The sequence below is a fragment of the Triticum aestivum genome, chromosome 2B (assembly GCF_018294505.1).
Source record: "Triticum aestivum cultivar Chinese Spring chromosome 2B, IWGSC CS RefSeq v2.1, whole genome shotgun sequence".
NCBI classification, from domain to species: domain Eukaryota; kingdom Viridiplantae; phylum Streptophyta; class Magnoliopsida; order Poales; family Poaceae; genus Triticum; species Triticum aestivum.
Genome location: NC_057798.1, coordinates 794,782,302 through 794,804,268, shown reverse-complemented (window position 1 = coordinate 794,804,268; position 21,967 = coordinate 794,782,302). Strand labels below are relative to the sequence as shown.

The following is a 21,967-nucleotide window of genomic DNA, read 5'->3' as shown; positions in this document are numbered from 1 at the left end:
TGACAGATGCTTCTGGCCTCCCCAACGAGTGCTTGCTGGTGGCGAGCGTGAAGGAATGGCTCCACCGACCTCCTCCTTGAGCCGCCCTCACTCCTTCATGTTGGAATTATCGAATTTTAGCCCATTTATTTTATCCAATAATTCCTTGAAAAATCTTTGAGGCACATGTGGCCCATTCATGCATGGCAAGGGGCGGGTGTGGGAAGTTTACTCCACCACACCAGTGGAGGGTGTGAGAGACAACTTATAAGGTGGGTTGTTCCACACACCACTAAGGCCTCCTTTGGTTCATAGGAATATTGTAGGAATTGCAAAGGATAGGAATTTCGTAGGAAAAATTCCTTTGAAGCCCTTTGGTTTATAGGAATGGATTCCTATTCCTACGTAGGATAGGAATTAATCCTTCACATTTTAAAGGGAAAAAAACATTAGCCTAGACTCAATGGAAAAAATCCTATCCTATACATCAAATGACATCTCTTTCTTTATAGGATTTGAGATGCATGTCATCTCACTTCCTATGATTTTCCTATTCCTATATTATTCCTATCCTATGAACCAAAGGAGGCCTAAGAGCTTGAGAAGAGAGCATATACAAGCGCTCCTCCTCCGCCCCCCCCCCCTCCCCCGCGCGCACCGTGTTTCATGATCGAGCCAAGACTCGGTAAGACCTATGCAATGTGTGTGCTGCCTTAATTTTTGTCATGTTCAAACGTTTGGCCTCTTGTGGAGATGAATTTGAATAGATGCGGATTGTTTCTCATCCTCTCCCTAGTGGGCAGCCATTTCTCCTTCTCTCTCTAGTGGGTCAATTTCGAGGCTTCTATAAGAGGTCGCACCTCACCCATAGGCGCAGAAAAGACAACTCCCTTGTTCCCAAACTCCCATCTCATCTCTCGGCGTGCACTGAGATGTGAGACAGCAGGCCTCCAAAGCCATGCCTCTTACGATCCTGTACGGGAGAGAGGCAATCAGATTTTTGCGGAGCGGTCTACCGCGATTGCTCGATCTTCCTCCATTGTAACTGAGAATGATGACTTTTTCCCCGACGTCGACCACCTCCCCGGCAACATGATGAACGGCGCAACTGCATCTTCTTCCACCACGTTGTATTGTACCCCTTCTTCTCTCTTTTGTTGTGTCAGGTCTACTGCTTTTATCTATCAGTGTGGATATGTTGTTCTTTTTTTATAGGCAGTTGCATAACTACATACATCACGTCGCTACTTGATTCGACTATCATTTCTATGATGATTACCATGTTTTATCTACCGTCTTTCTGTACTGAACTTAATGGAAAATTGCTCAAATATTCAACACTTCCTCCCATTGGTCCCGGAAGCTAGCCCCCTCTTCCTAGAGCTGCTCGTTGGCATCTGGTCATGCTCCATGATCTCGCACCGCTGCTCGCTGACGGGAGCGCCTCCCTCCACCGCATCTGCCTCCTTTCCTCTCCCTTCCTCCGCTACGCGACGACACAGGCCACCAACATGGTTTTGGTTACCGCTCGAAATTTCGAGATCTCGAGCGGTTACCGCGTTTACCGTACCCCCACGAAATACACTCGTACCGAGCAAAAAAATTCGAATATTTTTGAAAATTTTGAATTCAAACGCTCACCATCCAGTTAAGTATATGGCATCTCCACTGTAACCACAGTACCGGCCATAGCGTATTGGTAGAGACATGCTCTCCGCGCCAGCCATTCCAGGTTCGAGTCTAGGCGCTATAAAAAATATGGCATCCATCAAGGATCGCGACGCACAGCAAGCGACAACTGCGGGTTAGAAGCCACTACACCAGGGCATCGTTAGTGATTCTCGAAGAGTTAAAAACATATCTATATCGACCTTAAAAAATGAATTCAAAATTTGATTTAAATTTCGTTCGAATTTTTTCGGTATTTCGCAGTTACCGTGGTAACCGCAAATTTCGGTGCCCCTCGAGAAAAACGGTCCACTCGGGATCCAAAACCTTGGCCACCAACCACCCCCCGAAAAAGAAAATTCCAAAAACTCGCTGGGTTGATGGGTCGGCGTACTGATCATGTGGGCAACCGACCAACCCCAAAAGCCCAAAACCCGAAACCCAACTTAGCAGCGGCGCATACGCGTAGGCAAAATAGTGGAACGAGGACACGAGCGACACTAAGATTTATGCACAGTATACGAGGGCTCAAAGAACGGCATGAAGCCAAATGAATATTGGCCAAAGATTATGAAAAGTGATTAAGAATCTAGCTATTACTAGAGACAAAAACATTCCAAAATGCAACAAAATATAGCTTGCTACTGTAGCTAGTAAGAATCATCTGAACCATAAGATGAACAATCTGTTACAATCATCTCCAAAATCACTACCATCCGCAAGACCACTACCATCTCCAAGATCACTACTAGCATTACTTCCACCGAAAAGACCTATAGCTCCTCCGTTGGGCTTTGCAGCCGCATCTCTGATCTCATTGTTTTCCTTGGCCATTTTGAATGGAACATCATCCTTGTCGTCGTCTGACGACGCCTTGCTTTTCTTGACCGTCTTTATGAGCTCGTTGATGAGGCGGCTCATACAAGCATCCGCATCGTGGGTGATGCGCCTGGACACCATCAGGCACTCGGCGACATCTGCAGGTGTGATCTGCACCGCCTACAGCAGCTCCTCGACAGTCGCGAACAGCGGGTGTGTTAGTACTAATCTTGATGCATGTAGTTAGTTGGTTAGTGGATTGACTAGTCATGCGTGCATGCATTAGATGGATAAGTAGCGTGTGTGTGTGTTGCGTGGTGATACAGCCGCGTGAGCTAGCTAGCCAGGTAGTTAGCGATCTGTTGCGAGCTGGACGCAACGTGCGTGCTGATCGCACCGTGAGCGCGTGTGGCCGGGGCATGCAGATTGTGTATGCGGCTGAGTAGGAGTGGGCAGTGCTCGTGCGTACGTGCGCATGGAGACTTGGGCGTTGCGCTGGTATGGGACTACAAAAGCCTCCGCCACGAGAGTGTGCTCCTCTAGTTGTAAGCCATGTAGCCGGGTGTTGAGTTTGTACTCAAGGAAAGTCGAGTACGTGCTCAAGGGGCGTTCGTGCGCCGGGAAAGTCCTTGTGTCTGTGTGTCCTTCTTCCTCCTCCAGTCCTCTTCTTCCTCGAGTGCAAGGCGAGCGTGGAGGCGAGAGAGAGGGCAGCAACAACAGGGTGTGCGTCCACGCTGATGTAGTTCTTTGCTAGCATCTTGAATGCCTCGAACCCGCAGTAGGACATCTCAATGTGCAAGAGCATCCTCTAGGACATCTCAATGTGCAAGTCCATCCTCCCGCGCCGGATGAGCGCGGCATCGAGCTTGTCTAGGTGGTTGGTGGTGAACACAATGATCCGGTCACCACTATGCACCGACCAGATCCCGTCGATGAAGCTGAACAGTCCGGACAGTAACACTATGCTGCTCTTGGCCGCTCGCTTTGGCTGGGCTATGGTGGCGCAGCTGCCGGTTAGGTTGAGGGAGCAGTCGATGTCCTTGATGACGATGATCGACTTGCCCGTCGTCTCGATGAAGAGCTTTTGTAGGTTATTGTTCGATCTTAGCATCGTCACCTCGATGTCATAGACATCGTAGTTGAGGTAGTTGGTCATGCTAACGGTCATGGCGGACTTGCCCGTGCCCGACGGGCCGTAGAGGAGGTAGCCGCGCTTCCACGCCTTGTCGATGCGGAGTTAGTAGTCCTCGCTGCTGCAGAAGTCATTGAGGTCGTAGATGATCATCTGATTCTTGTCGGGGTGCATGGCGAAGGTTTCGAACGTCGTCGGATGGTGAAACTAGATGTAGCTCCACACATCTTTCCTGCTAGCACTGTGAGACACGGAAATTAAGAAACTAATCAGTTTATCCCTACTTGAAGATATTGATGTGGAAGAAGTTGACTTAGTAGTGGGCATTTATTATATCTTATAATGATTCTGCCATGGTTGTTTATATCATGATGATGTAGAGGCAGGTGATTTCAACCTCCTTTTAAGGAACTAGTCCACAACCCGTGCCACTGCACAGGTTAGGGTTTTTTATGTAGTTTTAACATTATGGTATTATCATAATATAATTTGGAAACAAAAAATTTAAGTAAATTATCATATTTTTAAAAATAATCATTCATCGGTATCACATTAATATATGCTCCCAAAAGGAAAATACGGTGGTAAAATTTCTATAGTTGTGAAATACAAACAGTAAATTTCTATAGTTTTGAAATTGGGACAATTGTCTGTATTTTCAATCCAACAATTGATTAATTTAAAGGTTTTAATTTTCCATCGTTAATTTATGTACTTTCACATTTAAGTTCATAAATTAAGAAGATAACACATCATTTTTAAATTTGCAAGAAGGTTCCCCTCGCTAACAAAAGAACAATATATGACCAAAACAATCTCGGATAAAGGGAAGAAAAAAAATGAAGTGTATACGTAAAATGTTTCGCTAAGTTTTCTTTCATTTTTCGTCTCTTACACATTTTGTTGTGTTATCGATCAAGAAAAACACCAAGACAATCAGTACGAAATAACTATTGAAAACAATTGGTGTCTACGCATTGTTTCTTGTAAAAGAATATAATCTGATGATTCACAACTGAAATTGCACATAGATGAATGCTATGTTGACAGGGTTGATCTAGTGGAAGATTCAGCCGTGCAGATGCAATTGTGAAAGGCTAAATTCCATGAACAATTGATTCAGAAAATCTTGCAAATACTAACTTCATCTACAAAAAAGTGATTTCTTCTTTCAAACTCCGAGATGGTAGTACTCAGTTTTCTACATGTAGTTACCAAAATATTAGTAAAAAAACAGCCTTCCAACTTTCGTCAAGAGCATATCCTGAAATAACACTATATATTGGGAAAATAGAAGATGTAAGCAGGGGGTCATGTTAGTCCACCAGAAAAAACACATAAAATCAACCCATAATTTTAGTATAAACTACAGGTGATATTCTTATCAACCACATAATAGAGGATTACTTTTGAAGAGTATTGAGAGTAAAAAATTAAGGGAACCGCATAAGTATGGAAAGAGGGAAAATTTATTGTATATGTCGCATCTGACCACGGAATTGGAGATTTGGTTTCTGAATGTGGTATACAATATTATTTAGTATATAAACTACGTGACAAACTATATTTAAATAGAAAAACAAAAAGCTCAGCTTAAAAGGTTGAGCTTTTCATAATTAATTGTTCTTGGATGTAGATATGCTTACAGGGCACTAATGCATACTGCATGAGAGAAATCTCTTGTGTCCTGGGTAAATCGATGATAATAAGCAAGCTAGCAAATCCAATGGCCAAGAACAATTTTCATGATTTGGAAGAATGCATGTGCATCAAAATAGCTACTTATTGGGTAGTGAGATTTGTCTATATGATATAAAGATCGGTCAACTGGAAGATTAAAGTTAGTTTCCACATTTACTAATGAAGTAGTTGGTTATTACCTTCACCATGCAAAAATTAGACATTACTTACATCTTTGTGATCATAAATGTAAGTGTGCATAACTGATAAAAGTTGGCCAATCGAATATAAGGTTCAACTTGGAACTTACTATAAGTTTGTCAATTATTATGGTGCTCCTCTGTTGGCCTGCGTGTCCCATACAAAAGCTGAACAATAACCTCAAATAGACATCCAAGTTCTTTGAAACCGAAAGAAACAACATATAAAAGTTTGGCAAATACAACGCCATAGTAGATGTTTTCCTCCATATGTACTGGTACATATATAATTACATCTTATCTTACTTCTTCTGAACGGGGAGAACTTCATAGATCGACCAAATAGGTTCATTGGGATCACACAATGCCAAGTGCAACACGCAGGTCAACGGAGCCAAATTCCTCTTTCTCCTAACTGGCCGAACCATTGTATTCCTTGTTATTGTTATGGCAAACATGCAAATAAGATTTTCTGCGGGATGTCCAAATTAGATTATGGTAGAATTATCAATTTCACTGAATTAATAAGAATAAACTTAATGCACATGGGAATTGAAACCAATGATTTTACGCAACACCTAAAATCATTAATGCTTCATGCTAGCAAAAATATATATAGAATACAGAGCACAATCTAACTGTATGCCACCATGATTGAGATAAAACTAATTCATGAAAAGTGGCCTGGAGAGCAGGCACCAAAAATGCTTAGAAATAGTGGCAATAAATCCAAACACTGGATAACAAATTTTCTTTTTGAGAAGCAGTGGACAAAACTATACCATACCTCTCAATATCTGATAATATTGCGAATGGTGATGCAACACTGATCAGAGCTCCAGATTATCTTGCAAGCAATAACACATACCAGTACTGATTATTAATCAAGTCAAAATCCAAGAAGATCACCTAGTTGTTTAGATGCAGCCAATTCTTAGTTTATTTTAATTGTACGTATAAGAATAGTACAATACGTGCTTTCTCTTTACTAAGGTAAAATCAACTTATGGAATAAATGGTAAAGAAGAGATCATGTTGCTTACGTCAGATTAGTGAACCTTGTTTTGCAGCTGAGTATAGGCGATCTGACTGATGGTACAAAAGATAAACTGTATGATCCTTTCCTTGGAGTCTCCAGGGCCAGTAGACGACCAAATAATCCTCATACTCATTCCTGGGCTGAAGGATGGTGCTGACGCCAAGAAAGATCTGTATGCGGTCCTCCCTGGTAACACCGCTGAAGATGGGCTTTCTCCACTTAAGATCAGCGTTGAACCTGGCATGGAAGAGGTCCGACACGATCTCCGCATGCTTCCATGCAAATAGGGGGCTGGATGTGCTCGCAATCCTCACCTTGTCCTTCCTGATGAGGTCCACCACGTATGTGTTGCTGCTGCCGCAGAGATTGCTGCCGGTGCATGCTGCCAATGTGTTGCCTTAGAAGCCATGGGGAGGCAGAGACAACTTTGTCTAATCTCCACGACGCACTAATAGGAAAATAGACGCTCAGATTATAGATTCATATATGTTCTTTCGAGGGAAATAGAGAGAGGCCAATGGGAGGATGATTGGCGTACGTGGGATAGAAGAGGTTCCTGTTTTTTTCTTCTTGAGGGAAAATAGATATTGGAGAGAGACCAATGGGAGGAAGACTGAAGTACGTGGGATAGGAGAGGTTCTGTTTTTCATCAAAGGAAATACACAGAGTCCAAGGAGATGACGATTGGTGTACGTGAAATAGGAGAGCTTTTTTTGCGGCAAAAATAGGAGAGTTTTCATCCAACGGCTATAGACACTCAACAAATAAATCGGATGGCTAAAAGTTATTAATTCCTAGGATTAGCGTGGTGTCTCGTATGGTGCTTCCGATTAGTAAATATAATATATAAGATATAAGATACTGATTCTGCCAAGGTTGTGTGTATCACGATTTTAAAAACAAAGTAATCTAGTTGCAAATACAGTAAAACATGTGTGGAACAGGCCGATCGAATTATGTATATGCGTTGCTTGTTGCTTGATGCCATTATTAGTCATCATGACAAATAAAATAGCATTGGTACGTCCTCTTCTTTTTCTTCCATATTGATATCAGATATTACCATGTTGATCGACATGGACTCCTCTAGGTTTGCCCTCTTCTTCGGGTGGAGTACAATTGAGGTCAAGTTCCATGGATCACTGTCGTGTTGATGCCCCACTGTCTTTCCCATTTGCATGGACCCATGCCATGCCGGAGTATGTACCCGAGGGCGTTCGCGCCGAATTGGTAACAAACTGACATCAGTTTGTTAGCATTTATAGGAAGAAAAAGGAACACGATTGATTGGGCGGATGAATCAGCTTGGCAATTTACTTATGCAAGTTTGACGGCTTAAAGTCTCAATTAACAATCTAGCTATTCGTCGAGTTGTGTAAACAATCTAGCTCCCTAGAGACAATCATCATTCTAAAATACAGCAAACGGTATCTTGCTACTGTGGCTAATATGAATCAGCAGAATCATAAGATGAACAATCATCTTCAAGATCACTACCATCCCCAAGACCACAACCGTCTCCAATATCACTACTGCCATCACTTCCTCCGTTTGGCTTTGCAGCCGCATCTCTGATCTCAACATTATCCTTGGCCCTTTTAAGTGAAACATCATCCTTGTCGTCGTCGTCTGCTGTTGTGCTTATTTTGGCCGTCTTAATGAGCTCATCGACGAGACGGCTCATACAAGCATCAATGTCGCGGGAGCTGCGCCTGGCCGCCATCAGGCACTCGGCGATGTCTGCGGGTGTGATCTGAGCCGCCTGCAGCAGCTCCTCGAGAGTCGCAAACAGCGGGTGCGCGTCCACGCCGATGTAGTTCTTTGCTAGCGTCTTGAATGCCTCGAACCCACAGTAGGACATCTCAATGTGCAAGTCCATCCTCCTGCGCCGGATTAGCGCGGCATCGAGCTTGTCCAGGTGGTTGGTGGTGAACACGATATCCGCTCGCCACTGTGTGCCGACCAGATCCCGTCGATGAAGTTGAGCAGTCCGGACAGCGTCACTATGCTGCCCTTCTTGGGCGCCCCGTCCGCTCGCTTTGGCTGGGCCATGGCGGCACGGCTGCCGGTTAGGTTGAGGGAGCAGTCGATGTCCTCGATGACGATGATCGACTTGCCCGTCGTCTCGATGAAGAGCTTTCGTAGGTCATTATTGGATTTTAGTGTGGTGAGCTCGATGTCGTAGACGTCGTAGTTGAGGTAGTTGGCCATGGCAGCGATCATGGTGGACTTGCCCGTTCCCGGTGGGCCGTAGAGGAGGTAGCCGCGCTTCCACGCCTTGCCGATGCGGAGGTAGTAGTCCTCGCTGCTCCGGAAGTCGTTGAGGTCGTCGATGATCATCTGCTTCTTGTCGGGGTGCATGGCGAGGGTTTCGAACGTTGTCGGATGGTGAAAGTCGATGTAGCTCCACACGTCTTTCCTGCTAGCACTGTGAGACACGGAAATTCTTGATTATATAAGTTGACGGCAAATAAAATACTAACTACTACTTCCTGTATAAACTAATATAAGAGCGTTTAGATCACTAAGGTAAGGTACGCACGAGTAGCTGAGGTTGGTCTTGTTGGTGTAGAGGCGGCGGCGGCGGGTGCCGGACATGGCGGCGCGCCCGCACCGTCGCACGTGCGGGAGGTACTCGTCGACGATGAGCTTCCTGTGCCTCTGATGGAAGGTGAGGCGGCAGCACCTCCGCATGTCGTAGTCGTCCTCCTTGAGGGCGGACCACCAGATGGTGACGCCCCGGAACTCGTCGGCCACCTCGTCCTGCCCCTCCCGCATGCTGAGCACGAAGCCGGTGCCCTCCGGTGGCGGAGCACCATCGGCATCAGCATGCCGACCCACGGCCACGACCGCGCCATTGCCACCATCTTGCTGGCCTCGTCGGGTCCAGCCATGAGTAGGCTTCTCGATCTAGTTCCTGGATAAATATACGTCCCTGCAAGGACGGACGACGTCGATGGTGCGGCACTACCGGGCGGGTCTATATATTTACCGGACACACACGCACGTCACAATACGTCTCTGCACTGCATCTGCATAGGCTGGAGTTGGACACGGACACGCCCCATGTCTTACTAAAGTTGAAAATAAACTTTTGGCAAAGTTCCGACTATGAGACTGACCTCTACCATTCTGTTGAAGTGCAATTTTTTACATTAGAAAATGAGATGATGCCAACCCTACTTACCAAACCCACTGGCTTCTGTGTGCAGCCATTGCCTTAAAGGTTCTGGAAGGGTTACAGTTAACTAGACAACATATCAGTTGCTTTGAACTTGAGGAGATCAACGGAGATAACCAAATTTCAACTGCACCACTGTATTTCCGAAACATGTTCAGGCTTACCTACATTTCCAAAAAAAAGAGATCATGTTAGCTCCAGCTAATTTACTCCACCAAAAAGAAAATTATGAACTATGACACATTTATATGACCGAGAAAGAAAACACGTCAAACTGACTGGTATTGTCCAAAGTCTGTTCATAAGAACACAACTTAATTATGTATTCCTTATGTCATATGTTATTCAATTAGAAATTATCTAGCTTGATACCAATATCATAGTGAAATTAACCAAGATACAGACATGGGCAACATATCATTTTTAAAGAACCTATAACATAGTATTATTGGTTTCTACCTTTCCGATCCTACAAAAATGACGAGATAAATGCCTTTAAGCACACCACATGAAAAAATAGCACCACATATTTGCATGCTCTTTCAGACTACAGAATAAAACATGGAGAATGTAAGCCAAGGCTACTGTACAGAAACTTACAAGTTCCCACGCTTCAATATTTTCTTGCTGATTCTCATGAAGAAGCTTGCTGTTCATAGCAAAAATAAAACTGTTTAGATTTTAGAACAACACAACACACATGTACCAAAAAAATATGTTAAACATATATATGTAATCTAAACAATAAAAAGTAAAAAAAATCTGAGAAACTAATGTACTGTAGCAACAAAATGAGAAGTTAACTAACCATATGCCATGATGAACATCACGATGATTCGGATGACCTGATACTCCATAGGAATCAAAGGTCACAATCTAAAACATGACATAGTGCAGCAGTAAGTAGGTAAAGTTGAAGGGTGAGAAAATGCAAATCAGTTTGAGAGCTCCAAAGAAATAGACATAAGAGCATTTGAATTGCACAATCATACACTTAGTAACTGCATGCAGTGGGATTGCGTAGAGATTTCGAAGTGGGGATAGCTTATATAGTGTCAGACAATACGGTATTTCTCTGGAATAAGTATAACTAGTGAAAGGTTGTGAAATGTTCCTTTAAACATTCAATTTTTTGGGGGAAATAAATAAAACTACAGCAATAGTGATGTGGCGGTAGTCTGGTATATGCAGATGAACACATTTCATATCTGCTCCTTCAGGTCGATGGTCTAAAATATATTTAGAACTGGCAAAATCAATGCAAGACATATGACTACAACCGAGTACTACAGCTGGTAAAAGAAGTACATTATGGTTAGGAGTCATGTGAGGACTGGGATGAAGTCATTACTGTGTCGATATCCCACAGTTGGATCTGCTCCATGGTAAGTTCTGCTAGTAGTCCATGATCCCATTCCTCATGAAACCCATCCTACAATACACATTGGGCATGCTCAACTGTCAATATGTGTTTGGAATAGTATCTGGATCATGAAAAATGAGTACAAACAACCTGCAACTGTTGATGGTCCAAGACTGCAACTTGCTCAGCTGGAATCTGCAATTATGGGAGCCTAATCATGAGCTGATCAAAGCTTGCTCCCCAGAGGGAACTATGGAGAAGTGAAGGACCCCGAGTACCTTCAGAGTAGCGCATGCATTGTACAATTCTTCTTTACGAGTATCTCCAAAACCATCAGCGTTACCTGTAAAAGTGGTAGTGACCACATGGAAAAATCAGCCAAGCACAGCTCTAATATGCAAAGAAGCACTTGTGTATTTGTACTACATGCTAGAGAAACTGATTTCTAGTGATAAAACGTGCAGCTCTGCTCTGTATCTATCATTTTGGTAAGCCAGGCACAAGCTTAAATGTTCAGAGTATAGAAAATAGTCCTGTATGCATATGCTATACTTTGGTCAAACGAATGGATAAACACATGGCCACTCCTGGACATACAGAAAGATGCACAAAGAACAGAGACATACATTTTTTTCCGATAAAAGGGCATTTTTTATTGACTCAAAATTTAGCATCAAGCAGATACAAATCATAACAGAGACATACATGACCATAGGTAGCAATCTTACCAAGAGACATGCACAAAACATGAACCTTGTGACCTTTTGATTCGAGGAAAAGAATCGTTGGAGTAAAAAACCTGCATTAGATAGGAATGACATCATGTAAAAGTAAATCAGGCCAAGCACCAGGCCAGAAGTAAGGTGAAAACACATAATATCCAGACTGAAACTCAGGCAGCACATGGATAGGACCGGCGCCATTTCTCAGTCGGAGTCGAGCCACAAGCTACTTGATTTCATTCGATCAGTACGTGCTATCCTACGCGGTCTACACACCTGCCACGCGAGTTCTGACAAAGACATGAATTTCGTCGAGCACCTGGTGCGCAGGGCATACACGAAGCAGAGGAAGGGAGGCGCCACATACATACATGGACTCGTCGTCGGGGTGGGCGAGCACCAGGAGCACGTTCCGGCACCTCCTGTCGCCGTGGAGAGGGAGCAGGAAGCGAGGGCTCGGAGGGAGGCAGTAGGGCGCCGGGGAGGAGAGTATCCGGCCGAGGGAGACCGCCCACAGAAGGAGGATGGCTCCGGCCACCGCGACCACCCAGATCCACGCCATGGGGACTCCCGCCCGAGTCCAGCCGGCAAATCTACTGCAGGTGCTCTAGCGGCGGAGCCACCTTCGTCAAAAGAAAAAATTCCGGCATCACACGAGCAATACGAACACCGCCGAGCCAGTGCTGAAAGTCTGACAGAGTATTTTCCACTGGTTACCTCGAGCTCGATGCCCCTATGGATCAAACGATTCAGGTCTCCAGGATGTCACCGCTCGCCGGCGGGGAACGGAGGCCGCGGAGGTCGCTAGGTTCGGAATCGGGCGCCGGCGCAGCCGTGCGAGAGCGAGGACCGGGGATGAAGATTGGCGAGCAGGAGCAAAAGAGGGGAGGCATACACGCACAGAAATTTCTTTCTTTTTCTTCACATCTTGCTTTCAATTTTACATTTTTTTTTACACAATACAAATGCAGATGCTTACATACACGCACATACACTTAGAGCATTTTCAATAGAAGATGCAAATTTAAAGATGTAAAACAGGAGATGTTAAAATTTACATCTTCAAAGGTACGTTTTACATCTCCAAAAAAAAGGCGGATGATGTATATTCCAGATGTAAAAGAGCAACTCCAACAGATGTTGTAATTCATCAAGATGTAAAGGTACTACTCTAACGATCAAGCCACGAAGGCCGAGCTTCGAGAGGAGCGGCGGCGGCCGAGCGACGAGGATCGGTGCGATGCCCGAGCGTCTTGCCGGCGGCGGGAGCTCGAATGGTCGGTGAAGGTAATTCAAATCGGGCGGCGGCAGCACAGAGGGGACTCGACTCAAATACTGCTTAACCACCATGTTGTCACAATCTCAAGATAAATCAACGCAAATGCTCCTAGCTACTCCCTCCGTTCCAAAATAGATGACTCAACTTTGTACTAACTCTCCGTCCGGAAATACTTGTCGAAGAAATGGATGAATCTAGACGTATTTTAGTTATAGATACACCCAATTGTAGCCATCTCTCCGACAAGTATTTCGGGACGGAGGGAGTATTTTGTAACTGAGGTTGTTCTATCTTGTTCTATCCATCCTGCTGATTCCAGCCTTCTTCATCTATAGATGTGCAGGAGGAACATGAGGCCAACTCCAACGCGCGATCCCGTCCTGTCCAGCCCCGTCCGTTTGGGGTAAAAGGGACAAACCGGGCGGCCCAACGCGCGGGGGCAAACGGACAAATGTCCGAATTACGTCCGTTTTCGACCCATCCCCGGCCCAAACTTGCGCCGAGTTTGGGGTGAAACGGACATCGCGCGGACGAGCTCGCCGCATGCCCTTGTCCCCCCGTGGCCCTCCTGTCGGGGACACAAGTAGTCTCATTCGATTCCAACGCCTTCACCCCCTCTACCGCCCTGCCCCGCCGACGGCGCCGCCGCTATTCTCCGACCGCCTCCTCCATGCAGCCACCGGCCGTCCATACCAGACCACGTCAAGACATGGCCGCCACCACGCTCGCGCTTTCGCCGTAGTTTAGGTCGTCGATCGAAGGAGGTTTGGCCGTCGCCGTCGTAGCTGGCGGCAGAGGGGATACGACCGCAGGCGACGTACCACGGCGTCCACGGCAGTTTCTGATGAGTGCTCCAGAGCGACCAGTAGCCGGCCGCCAACCACCCCTACATCGAGGTGATCATCGCAGCCTCTTTGCCACCACGATCGCAACGTGTTCGACACTTTGCCCACAAAGGTATGGACAGTGGTGATGAGTTTTTGTTCCACCACTTCATTTGTTCATCGAACGATTCGTCGTCGGATGATGAAGATCTTATGGTGGCTGCACTGGTGGTTCACGACCACATTCAACGGCAGCTTCCTCGGTACAGGGGGTCAGTCGTTGGCCATGCTCCCAACCTGAACCGCAACAGGGAGAGAGGCCACGCCCTACTCTATGTCAATTACTTTGCGAACACCCCGCTTTTCAAGGCGGATAAATTCCGTCTCCGTTTTCGTATGGCAAGGCATGTGTTCAATCGTATCCGAGAGGGAGTGGTTGCTCATGACCCATACTTCGAGTGCAAGATGGATGCCCTTGGCAAGCTTGGATTCTCCTCTTACCAGAAATGCACCATGAGCATCCGCATGCTTGCATATGGAATCCATGCGATCTAGTGGATGAGTATGTGCGTATGAGTGAGACAACATGTCTGATGGCAATGTACAAGTTCTGTCAGTCTGTGATCGAGGTGTTTGGCCCTGAGTACTTGAGGCAGCCAACTGCCGCTGATACAGAGAGGTTGTTGGCGACCAACGCAGCTAGAGGCTTTCCAGGCATGCTTGGCAGCATAGATTGTATGCACTGGGGGTGGAAGAATTGTCCATTTGCTTGGCAGGGCCAGTACAAGGGGCATGTCAAAGCTTGCACTGTCATATTAGAAGCGGTGGCTTCGCGCGATCTTTGGATATGACATTCTTTCTTCGGCATGGTAGATTCTCACAATGATATCAATGTGCTGCAACATTCTCCAGTCTTCGCAAGGCTTGCAGAAGGTCACTCCCCACCTGTCAACTTTGAGATCAACGGCCACCAGTACAACAAGGGATACTATCTAGCTGATGGTATATATCCTCAGTGGTCAACTTTTGTGAAGACAATCTCGAAGCCCCAAGGTGAGAAGAGAAAGAGATTTGCCCAAATGCAAGAGAGTGCTAGAAAGGATGTGAAACATGCTTTTGGTGTGCTTCAATCCCGATGGGGTATCGTTCGATACCCTGCACTATCATGGAATGAAAGGAAGCTTTGGGAGGTGATGACTACTTGTGTGATCATGCACAACATGATCGTCGAGGACGAGCGCGATGACAATATCTTCGACCAAGGATTTGATTTTCAAGGTGACAATGTTGAGCCCCTACACCAAGAACCGGCCACGTTTGAACAGTTTCGTCCAGTTCCATCGTGAGTTGCGTGATTGGCACACTCATTTGGATCTTCAAAATGATTTGGTTGAACACGTGTGGGATCACATTGGCAATCAATAGATGTATTGGTTCATTTTATGTTCATTCGATTGGGTTGTAAAACTATTTTTATTAGAGACAACTTCGATTGGGTTGTAAAACTATTTTAATTTTCAAACAATTAATATTTGAACGTGAAAACTTGTTTTGATATGATAATATGGGCATTTTAGCCCTGAAGGACGGGATGGGGCAAACGGATGCGGCCACTCGCTGGACGCACGGACACCGCATCCCAGGACAGACCCGGACACGGCCCCATCGTCCTACCCAAACGGATAGAATCCGGGCAAAACAGATGTCCGTTTGAGATCGCGCGGTGGAGTTGGCCTGACATACCTTGATACGTCATAAAGAGCGCACACACGAGCAGCAGAGAAAGAAGCACACCGATCCTCAACGCTTGACCTAGCACTGTTTTTCCTGCACATCTTCCAGCCTAACTTATGATAAATATAGCCAATACACATATCTTCAATCAAGTTCATAGCAGCCACACAATACTATATGGAAAGTGAAGTATACCATGATACGTTAAAGCCTTGATGTGAGCAGGAAGCAAAAGCTCTACGGCCGTGTGGGTCTGCGCCTCATCCTGCTGCTTTGCTACACGGGTCAGATTTAGATGCCTGAAATGCTCTGCAAGCCCTCGCAGTAGTCCCAAAAGGGTGATTCGATGCCCTCCGTGACACGGATTAAGAGTCCCAACGGTTTTATTTTATTCATGGTCATATATTTGACAAAAGATAAGTGATGTGTATTTCATTATATACTAACACAAATGCCCGTGCGTTAGAACTGAAGTGTAGAAAAAATATAACATTGCAAAAAAGGTTTTTATGAAACGGCGGGTGAGAAAATAGGTGGAAGACGAAGCTTTTGAGGCTCGCTGCTCTAAACTTGTAAAGATGATGCTAACTAAGTGACAATATTTTTACTTGGGGACGGCATTCCGATGACCTCATCAAGGTGATGCAAGAGTTGGCAACATCTGGTCGCGTCCACATATGTCACAGATCTTGGTCAGTGGCCAACAAAACAATCAAATGAGGGACAATGTCTAAATTGTTGACGGTATCTAGATTAGTATATTGGTGTGAATAATTGGAAATTTCTCACCGAGCGTGACATAGATTTGCGGTGATGAGTATATTTTGAATGACGAGCATGTGCATGATTTCCACAGCTCCAATTAGCGGTTCGTATAGAAAAACCAAACGGGAATTAGGGCCCATGTGTGGGTAGAAAAAAAAACTCCTTTGATCATTTTCTTGAACACAGTACAGACATATGTGTTCATATATACATGCATACACTCATCCCTATAAACACACATGCACATCCTATCCTGATGAGCACCTCCGAGAGACCGAGCCGACATATCATCTTAAGATTAACGAAATCACCAAAGGCGCCTTGTAGTCGACGGGAACGTCTCCTTCCACTGAACACGGATCGCAGGATATCTTAAAATAAATTCATGAATAAATGCGAGCACCAGCACTTGAACCCTAGTGTGCTGGGGATATCAATGTCCACCTAACCATCTAAACACATGTTGTTTCGCAAATCTCTGTTGATCTTGGCTACCGCACAACATACTTATCACTGAACCGCGCCAACCCAAAAGAATATTTATAACTTTTAAAACTGATCTAGTCAAGCTGGACCTAAGGGCCGCCCTACAGGAGCCACACCATGCACCTATTCCATACACCGTCCCTCGTAATCCAACTCGCTCTTAATTTATTTTCTTCAAAAGGCATGAGCCTTCTTTTATAAAAAATACGACCATTTTCTTGAATGACATAACCTTTTTAAAATTACAAACATTTTTGACATGCAAACACTTTTAGAATTACATGAACACATTTTTAGAAAGGGTGTTTTAAAAAATGTGAACAGTTTTCAATACATAAACTCTTTTTTGAAAAAATACATACTACATTTTAAAATGCAAGTGCACTTTTTGAAAAATCGCATATTTTTTCAAAAAGCACAAACACATTTTAAATTACATAACCATTTTTTAAAGCATGGAGCCACTTTAAAAAATTATATAAACAGATTTCAGGAAAAAATACGAACCACTAATTCTGTAGCATGCATGTTAGGAATATGTACTCGAGCAGCTCGTGCTAATGCTAAGGTATGCGTACCAGTCACGGGTCGTGCTGGGGCTAGCGGCAGCCTCGCCGTCACCCTCACCGTCGGCGATGAACGGACGTGAGACAGAGGCGATGCACGAGGGGTCCACCTCGATAGCGGCGAGGTGAGGACGGTCAGGCCGCCGTTAACTCTGTCCTCGGGCGCCGGCTTCTTGTGCTGCCGCCAGAAGGCCTCCACGTCCTCCTTGGTCAGCGACCGGTTCCTCACGAAACGAACTGCATAGACGCGCCGGTCGATCAGAGATGCACGGTGACGGTGGTGGTAAAGGTGACGACGACGCTGCCGGAAGAGCCCCAGAAAGCGTCCGGCACGGTGACGGTGGTGGTAAAGGCAGAAGTTGAGTTTTTCTGCGGACACTTGGCATGAAAATATTAGTACCACCTCGTTTATATTACGATTTTATCTATACAAATCGTAAAAGTGTATTATGATATGAAAAGAAAACGTATTGTAACGGTGAACCCGACAAACTCAATCTGTGTTTTATTATTAGGGAGAGATGTAATCAGTGATAAACGTTTTTATGCGTTGGACAAAAAAGAAAAACCGACGGCATCACGGTAGGGCCAGACATGAACAATCATGTGATTTATGTTCTTGAGCTGATGTGATGAAGGTTGGCTTTAGGCTATCACTGGTGTATGTTTGTTTTGTAAGAAAGATGGAGTTCGTTTCTAGCTGTTCTGGGTACTTGGCAAGAGCTTTGGCTGGTGGTAGCTGGTGTTGGTGATATGTGTTAGAAGGGAGAGAGAGGATTGATGGAATAGTTTGTTGTATTGCTTGAGCCTCATGGACATATATATATAGGAGTACATTATCATCTTGGAGTACAAGGCAAGGTAGAATAACGTCTTATGCTATCCTAGCTTTCCTAATAATCACGATACTCAACATCCCCCGCAGTCACAATGGTAGCGACGCAGACGGTGAGACTGGAGAAGAATCCGAAGGCAAGCTGGCGGACACCCCCCCACACACACAGCCGTAATGGTCGATGCATCACGGAGTCGTGGCAGGAGTGAAAACCGACGAGGTTGCTCAACCAGGCGGTAGCCCTTTGTGTCGTTTGTCGATGTGGCTGAGAGCGTGGGTGGTGGAGCCGTGGTCGAGGTAGCCGTGCGAAGAATGTTGTGGTCGATGTCGAGTCGGGGTAGCCGGTGTCGAGAAAGTCGCCGTGAAGTCGCGGGCGCAAGAAGGCGCCGAGTTAGTCGTGGGCACAGTGGTGTCAAAGTAGTGGTGCACCAGGAAGTAGACGATGTTGACGACGCGTCGCGCCGGGGTTGCCGACCCCGGGGACACATCGTAGACGAAGGCATGCGTCAGTGTTGCCAGCACGCATGCGTAAACGGAAGAAGACGAAGTTGACGAAGCGTCGCACTAGACTTGCCAGGCATGGGGACACGTCGTGGACGAAGACACGCGGCAGTGTTGCCAGCACCGGGCATGCGTAAATTGGGACAAACATGAGCTGTACGCCATGTCGAAGAAGTCGGAGAGACCAGCAGAGAAGGACTCGACGATGGTTGCGGCACCAATCGGCGCTGGCCAATGTCGCCCGCGGTTGTCGGAGTAGATGAAGCGGCCGGGGTAGATGACGGAGACGCTGGCGACGGGCTGGTGCTGGATGTAGACGAAGGGGGTGTACGGGCGGCTGCGGTGACTACAGGGGTGGCGGCGGCGCCAGCTGAAGAAGAGCGCCAACGGCGGCCTGACGGCGGCGACGGCAGCTAGGTTAGGAGCGCGGCGGCGGTGCTCGAAGTAGGCGAAAAACCCTAACAACGTGATGAAGACCGGCGCGGACGGTGGCGTTCCGCGCCAAGGGACACGGCGCGACACGTACCACGAGAGGTCGACGCACGGTGACGGCGGAGTGGACCGCGGGCCGCGGCGCTACGGCCCGAAGGGGCGACGCAGCGAAGGAGCGCGGGTCGGTGTAACCGCGGGGACGACCTCGGGTCGGCGGTGTGGACTGCGTGCCACGCTCGCTATGGCCCGACGGGGCGACGTAGCGGCGGCGCGAGGGTCGGTGCAGCCACGGGGACGACCTGGAGCGGACGGCCTCTGGGCGGCGGTGGACCGCGGGCCGCGGCACTACGGCCCGAAGGGGCGACGCAGTGGTGACGCGGGTCGGTGCAGCCGGGAGAAGAACTACGGGGCGGCGGCGCTGCGGCCTGATGGGGCGACGCAGCGGCAGTCTATTCCTCGACCGGTAGAGGGGCGCGCTGAACTCGGGACAGTCTTAAGGGGCCTGCGGAGGCGCGCACAACCACGGGCCAGGTCGGTCGCACGACGTAGATGAGGCGGATCGCGGCGGCGGGCGGGTGATCAATCCGATCGCGCACGAGGTCGGGGACGCCGCTCGGTGGAGACAGGGTGGCGGCGGAGTCCGAGATGAAGTCGGCGACGACGGACGGCCTAAGACGTCGTGCGGACGAGCTTGTCAGCACCGGCACCCGGGCTGCCAAAGCAACACCGGCGCCTGGGCAGCGAGGCCCGAGCGACCAACGGAGCAGCGCCTCCCGAGCTGAGGCAGCCGACAAGCCTAATGCAGCCGTCCCGACGCAGCCGAGGACGAGGCCGATGAGGTAGACCGCCGGGCCACCGTGCAGACGCGGCGGAGGCGGGTGATGTGGATCGCTGGGCGGGCCGCCACGCGAGCGACGACTATGATTGGCCGACGCATGGCGCGTGGCCGCCGGATCGGGGCCATGCAGGTGTCTCGGTCGGAGCAGGGCGGTGACTGCCAGCGCAGGGCGACGGACGGACCGACGCGCGGACGACGGCTGGCCCTGACGGGCCGCCTCGGCACGCGTGGCTGCTGGGTCGGAGGACAGACCGGCAGGTCGCGCCGGGGTCGAAGTAGAGGTGCTCGGTGTCGACGATGGCGGCGGGCGACGCAAACCGATCAAGCATAGATCGGAAACCAAAAAGAAAAACACCGATCAAAACGACCGACGAGAGAGCGAAAAAATCCGGAGCAAACGCTCGAGAAAAAGACTCTCTAGGGCAGCCGGCCAATACGGCCGGCGGACGAACCCTAGGTACGGGCAGCGCGGGCCCCGGCGGCAGTCATGGAGGCCGACCGCCCCGAAGGCGGTGCGCGGGTGCGGAAGCGGCGACGGCTAGGGTTTAGGATCAAGATAAGGTTGATACCATGTTAGAAGGGAGAGAGAGAATTGGTGGAATAGTTTGTTGTATTGCTTGAGCCTCATGGGCATATATATAGGAGTACATTATCATCTTGGAGTACAAGGCAAGGTAAAATAATATCCTACACACTATCATAGCTTTTTTAATAATCACGATACTCAACAATATGATCCGCTGTTGCCTCGATTATTATAGGAACCGACACAATGATATTATAATGGAAATTCTTTTTCTCTCTTTTTCTTACATAATGCCATCATGGCGGATTATATCGAAAGTGTGGAAACAAGGATACATCATCCGGAATTACATGAACCGGGGATCCACATTCCAGACATGTTTTGAAAATGCACCGGCGACATAAAAAAGAGCACTCTTTGCATATCGCCGTTGGCTGGTCCGACTCGACCAAGGGCAAAGAGCTCCTTTGGTTGGGAAGAAAAGTTACTTTCTGCGAAAATATTTGGGATGACAAGTTACCCCCTCTTTTTTAGGGGTGGGAAAGACAGGTTACCTGAAAATGCAAGGGGACGAGATAGTGTTTGTGGTGCTGCTTCTTTTTCTTCTTCTTTTCTTAGGGAGAGTGGAGTTGGGTCACTTACTGCCAGGTATTTCACGTGCCGGGAATGCGAACGAGGCCTGGCCCGGTCCTTTCATAAACACGGCTAGAGGAGAAGCGGTCAAGGGGTGTGGAAGCCCTTTATGATTTCCGTACTCCCTCACTACATTTCTCTATCTCTTTCCACGCGCCTGCATCTCCTCTCTCCCTCTTCCCGGTGGCGGCTGCGATGGCGGGTGAACACTGACGTGAGGTACCCTCATCGTACCCTCTCCATCTTCGCCCTCCTCCCTCTCTCTTTCCATCTAGGAGCATGGGGTTCAGTCACAGTTCGTGCGCGCGTTCGAGTGTGATTTGCCGCTCTTTTTCTTCGAGGGTTGATTGCCTAGGGCAACAATGGTGATCGTCTAGGAGATCGTGGGATCCGTAGGGAGCTTCCGTGTATATCAGATCCACCCCGTCCCCTTCGATTCGTGGTCGGGATTTGTTGCTAGTGTATTTGTGGGCGGTTTCGGTCGTTGATCGATAGAGAAAAAATGTACCCAGTTTTGCATGTACGGTTTTCCCCCTCTTCCCGAGCTGGCCGTCAATACCTAGAGGTCATATTTATCCAGTTAGTAAGCTCCCACGAAATAGACAGAGCCGGTCCAAGTCATTTTTGGGCTCGGGGCGATGTAAAACAATTATTTTTTATACCAAACATTTATACTTATTCAATAAGTGTACCATATAACAATTTTAATTAATATGTTTTTCTATTACTTAGCCCCATGCCAATATTTACAAATAATAGTTATAT

At 47.2% G+C, this 21,967-nt stretch overlaps 1 protein-coding gene and 1 pseudogene across 1 annotated transcript; both read right to left on the bottom strand.

Moving 5' to 3' along the window:
* Positions 1–7,788: 7,788 nt before the first annotated feature.
* On the bottom strand, positions 7,789–9,381 carry LOC123047483 (AAA-ATPase At3g28610-like; annotated as a pseudogene).
* Positions 9,382–9,597: 216 nt separating this feature from the next.
* Positions 9,598–12,696, bottom strand: LOC123047484 (probable N-acetylglucosaminyl-phosphatidylinositol de-N-acetylase). The gene is made up of 9 exons (XM_044471048.1): positions 12,501–12,696; positions 12,155–12,406; positions 11,790–11,860; positions 11,340–11,404; positions 11,212–11,256; positions 11,050–11,130; positions 10,507–10,574; positions 10,299–10,347; positions 9,598–9,862 (listed from the first exon to the last, which is right to left on the bottom strand). Exons 2-9 carry the CDS (start codon positions 12,343–12,345, stop codon positions 9,701–9,703), a joined length of 732 nt encoding a protein of 243 aa, XP_044326983.1. The 5' UTR covers positions 12,346–12,406; positions 12,501–12,696; the 3' UTR covers positions 9,598–9,700.
* Between the last annotated feature and the right edge of the window lie 9,271 nt (positions 12,697–21,967).

Bases quoted from the DNA above. Each gene is read 5' to 3' on its own strand.
- LOC123047484 (XM_044471048.1), bottom strand. From the start codon at position 12,345: ATGGCGTGGATCTGGGTGGTCGCGGTGGCCGGAGCCATCCTCCTTCTG. The intron at 10,575-11,049 runs GTAATGACTTCA...GTCATGTTTTAG, and splicing joins AACTGTGGGATATCGACACA to ATTGTGACCTTTGATTCCTA. The intron at 9,863-10,298 runs GTAAGTTTCTGT...TTGGAAATGTAG, and splicing joins ATATTGAAGCGTGGGAACTT to GTAAGCCTGAACATGTTTCG.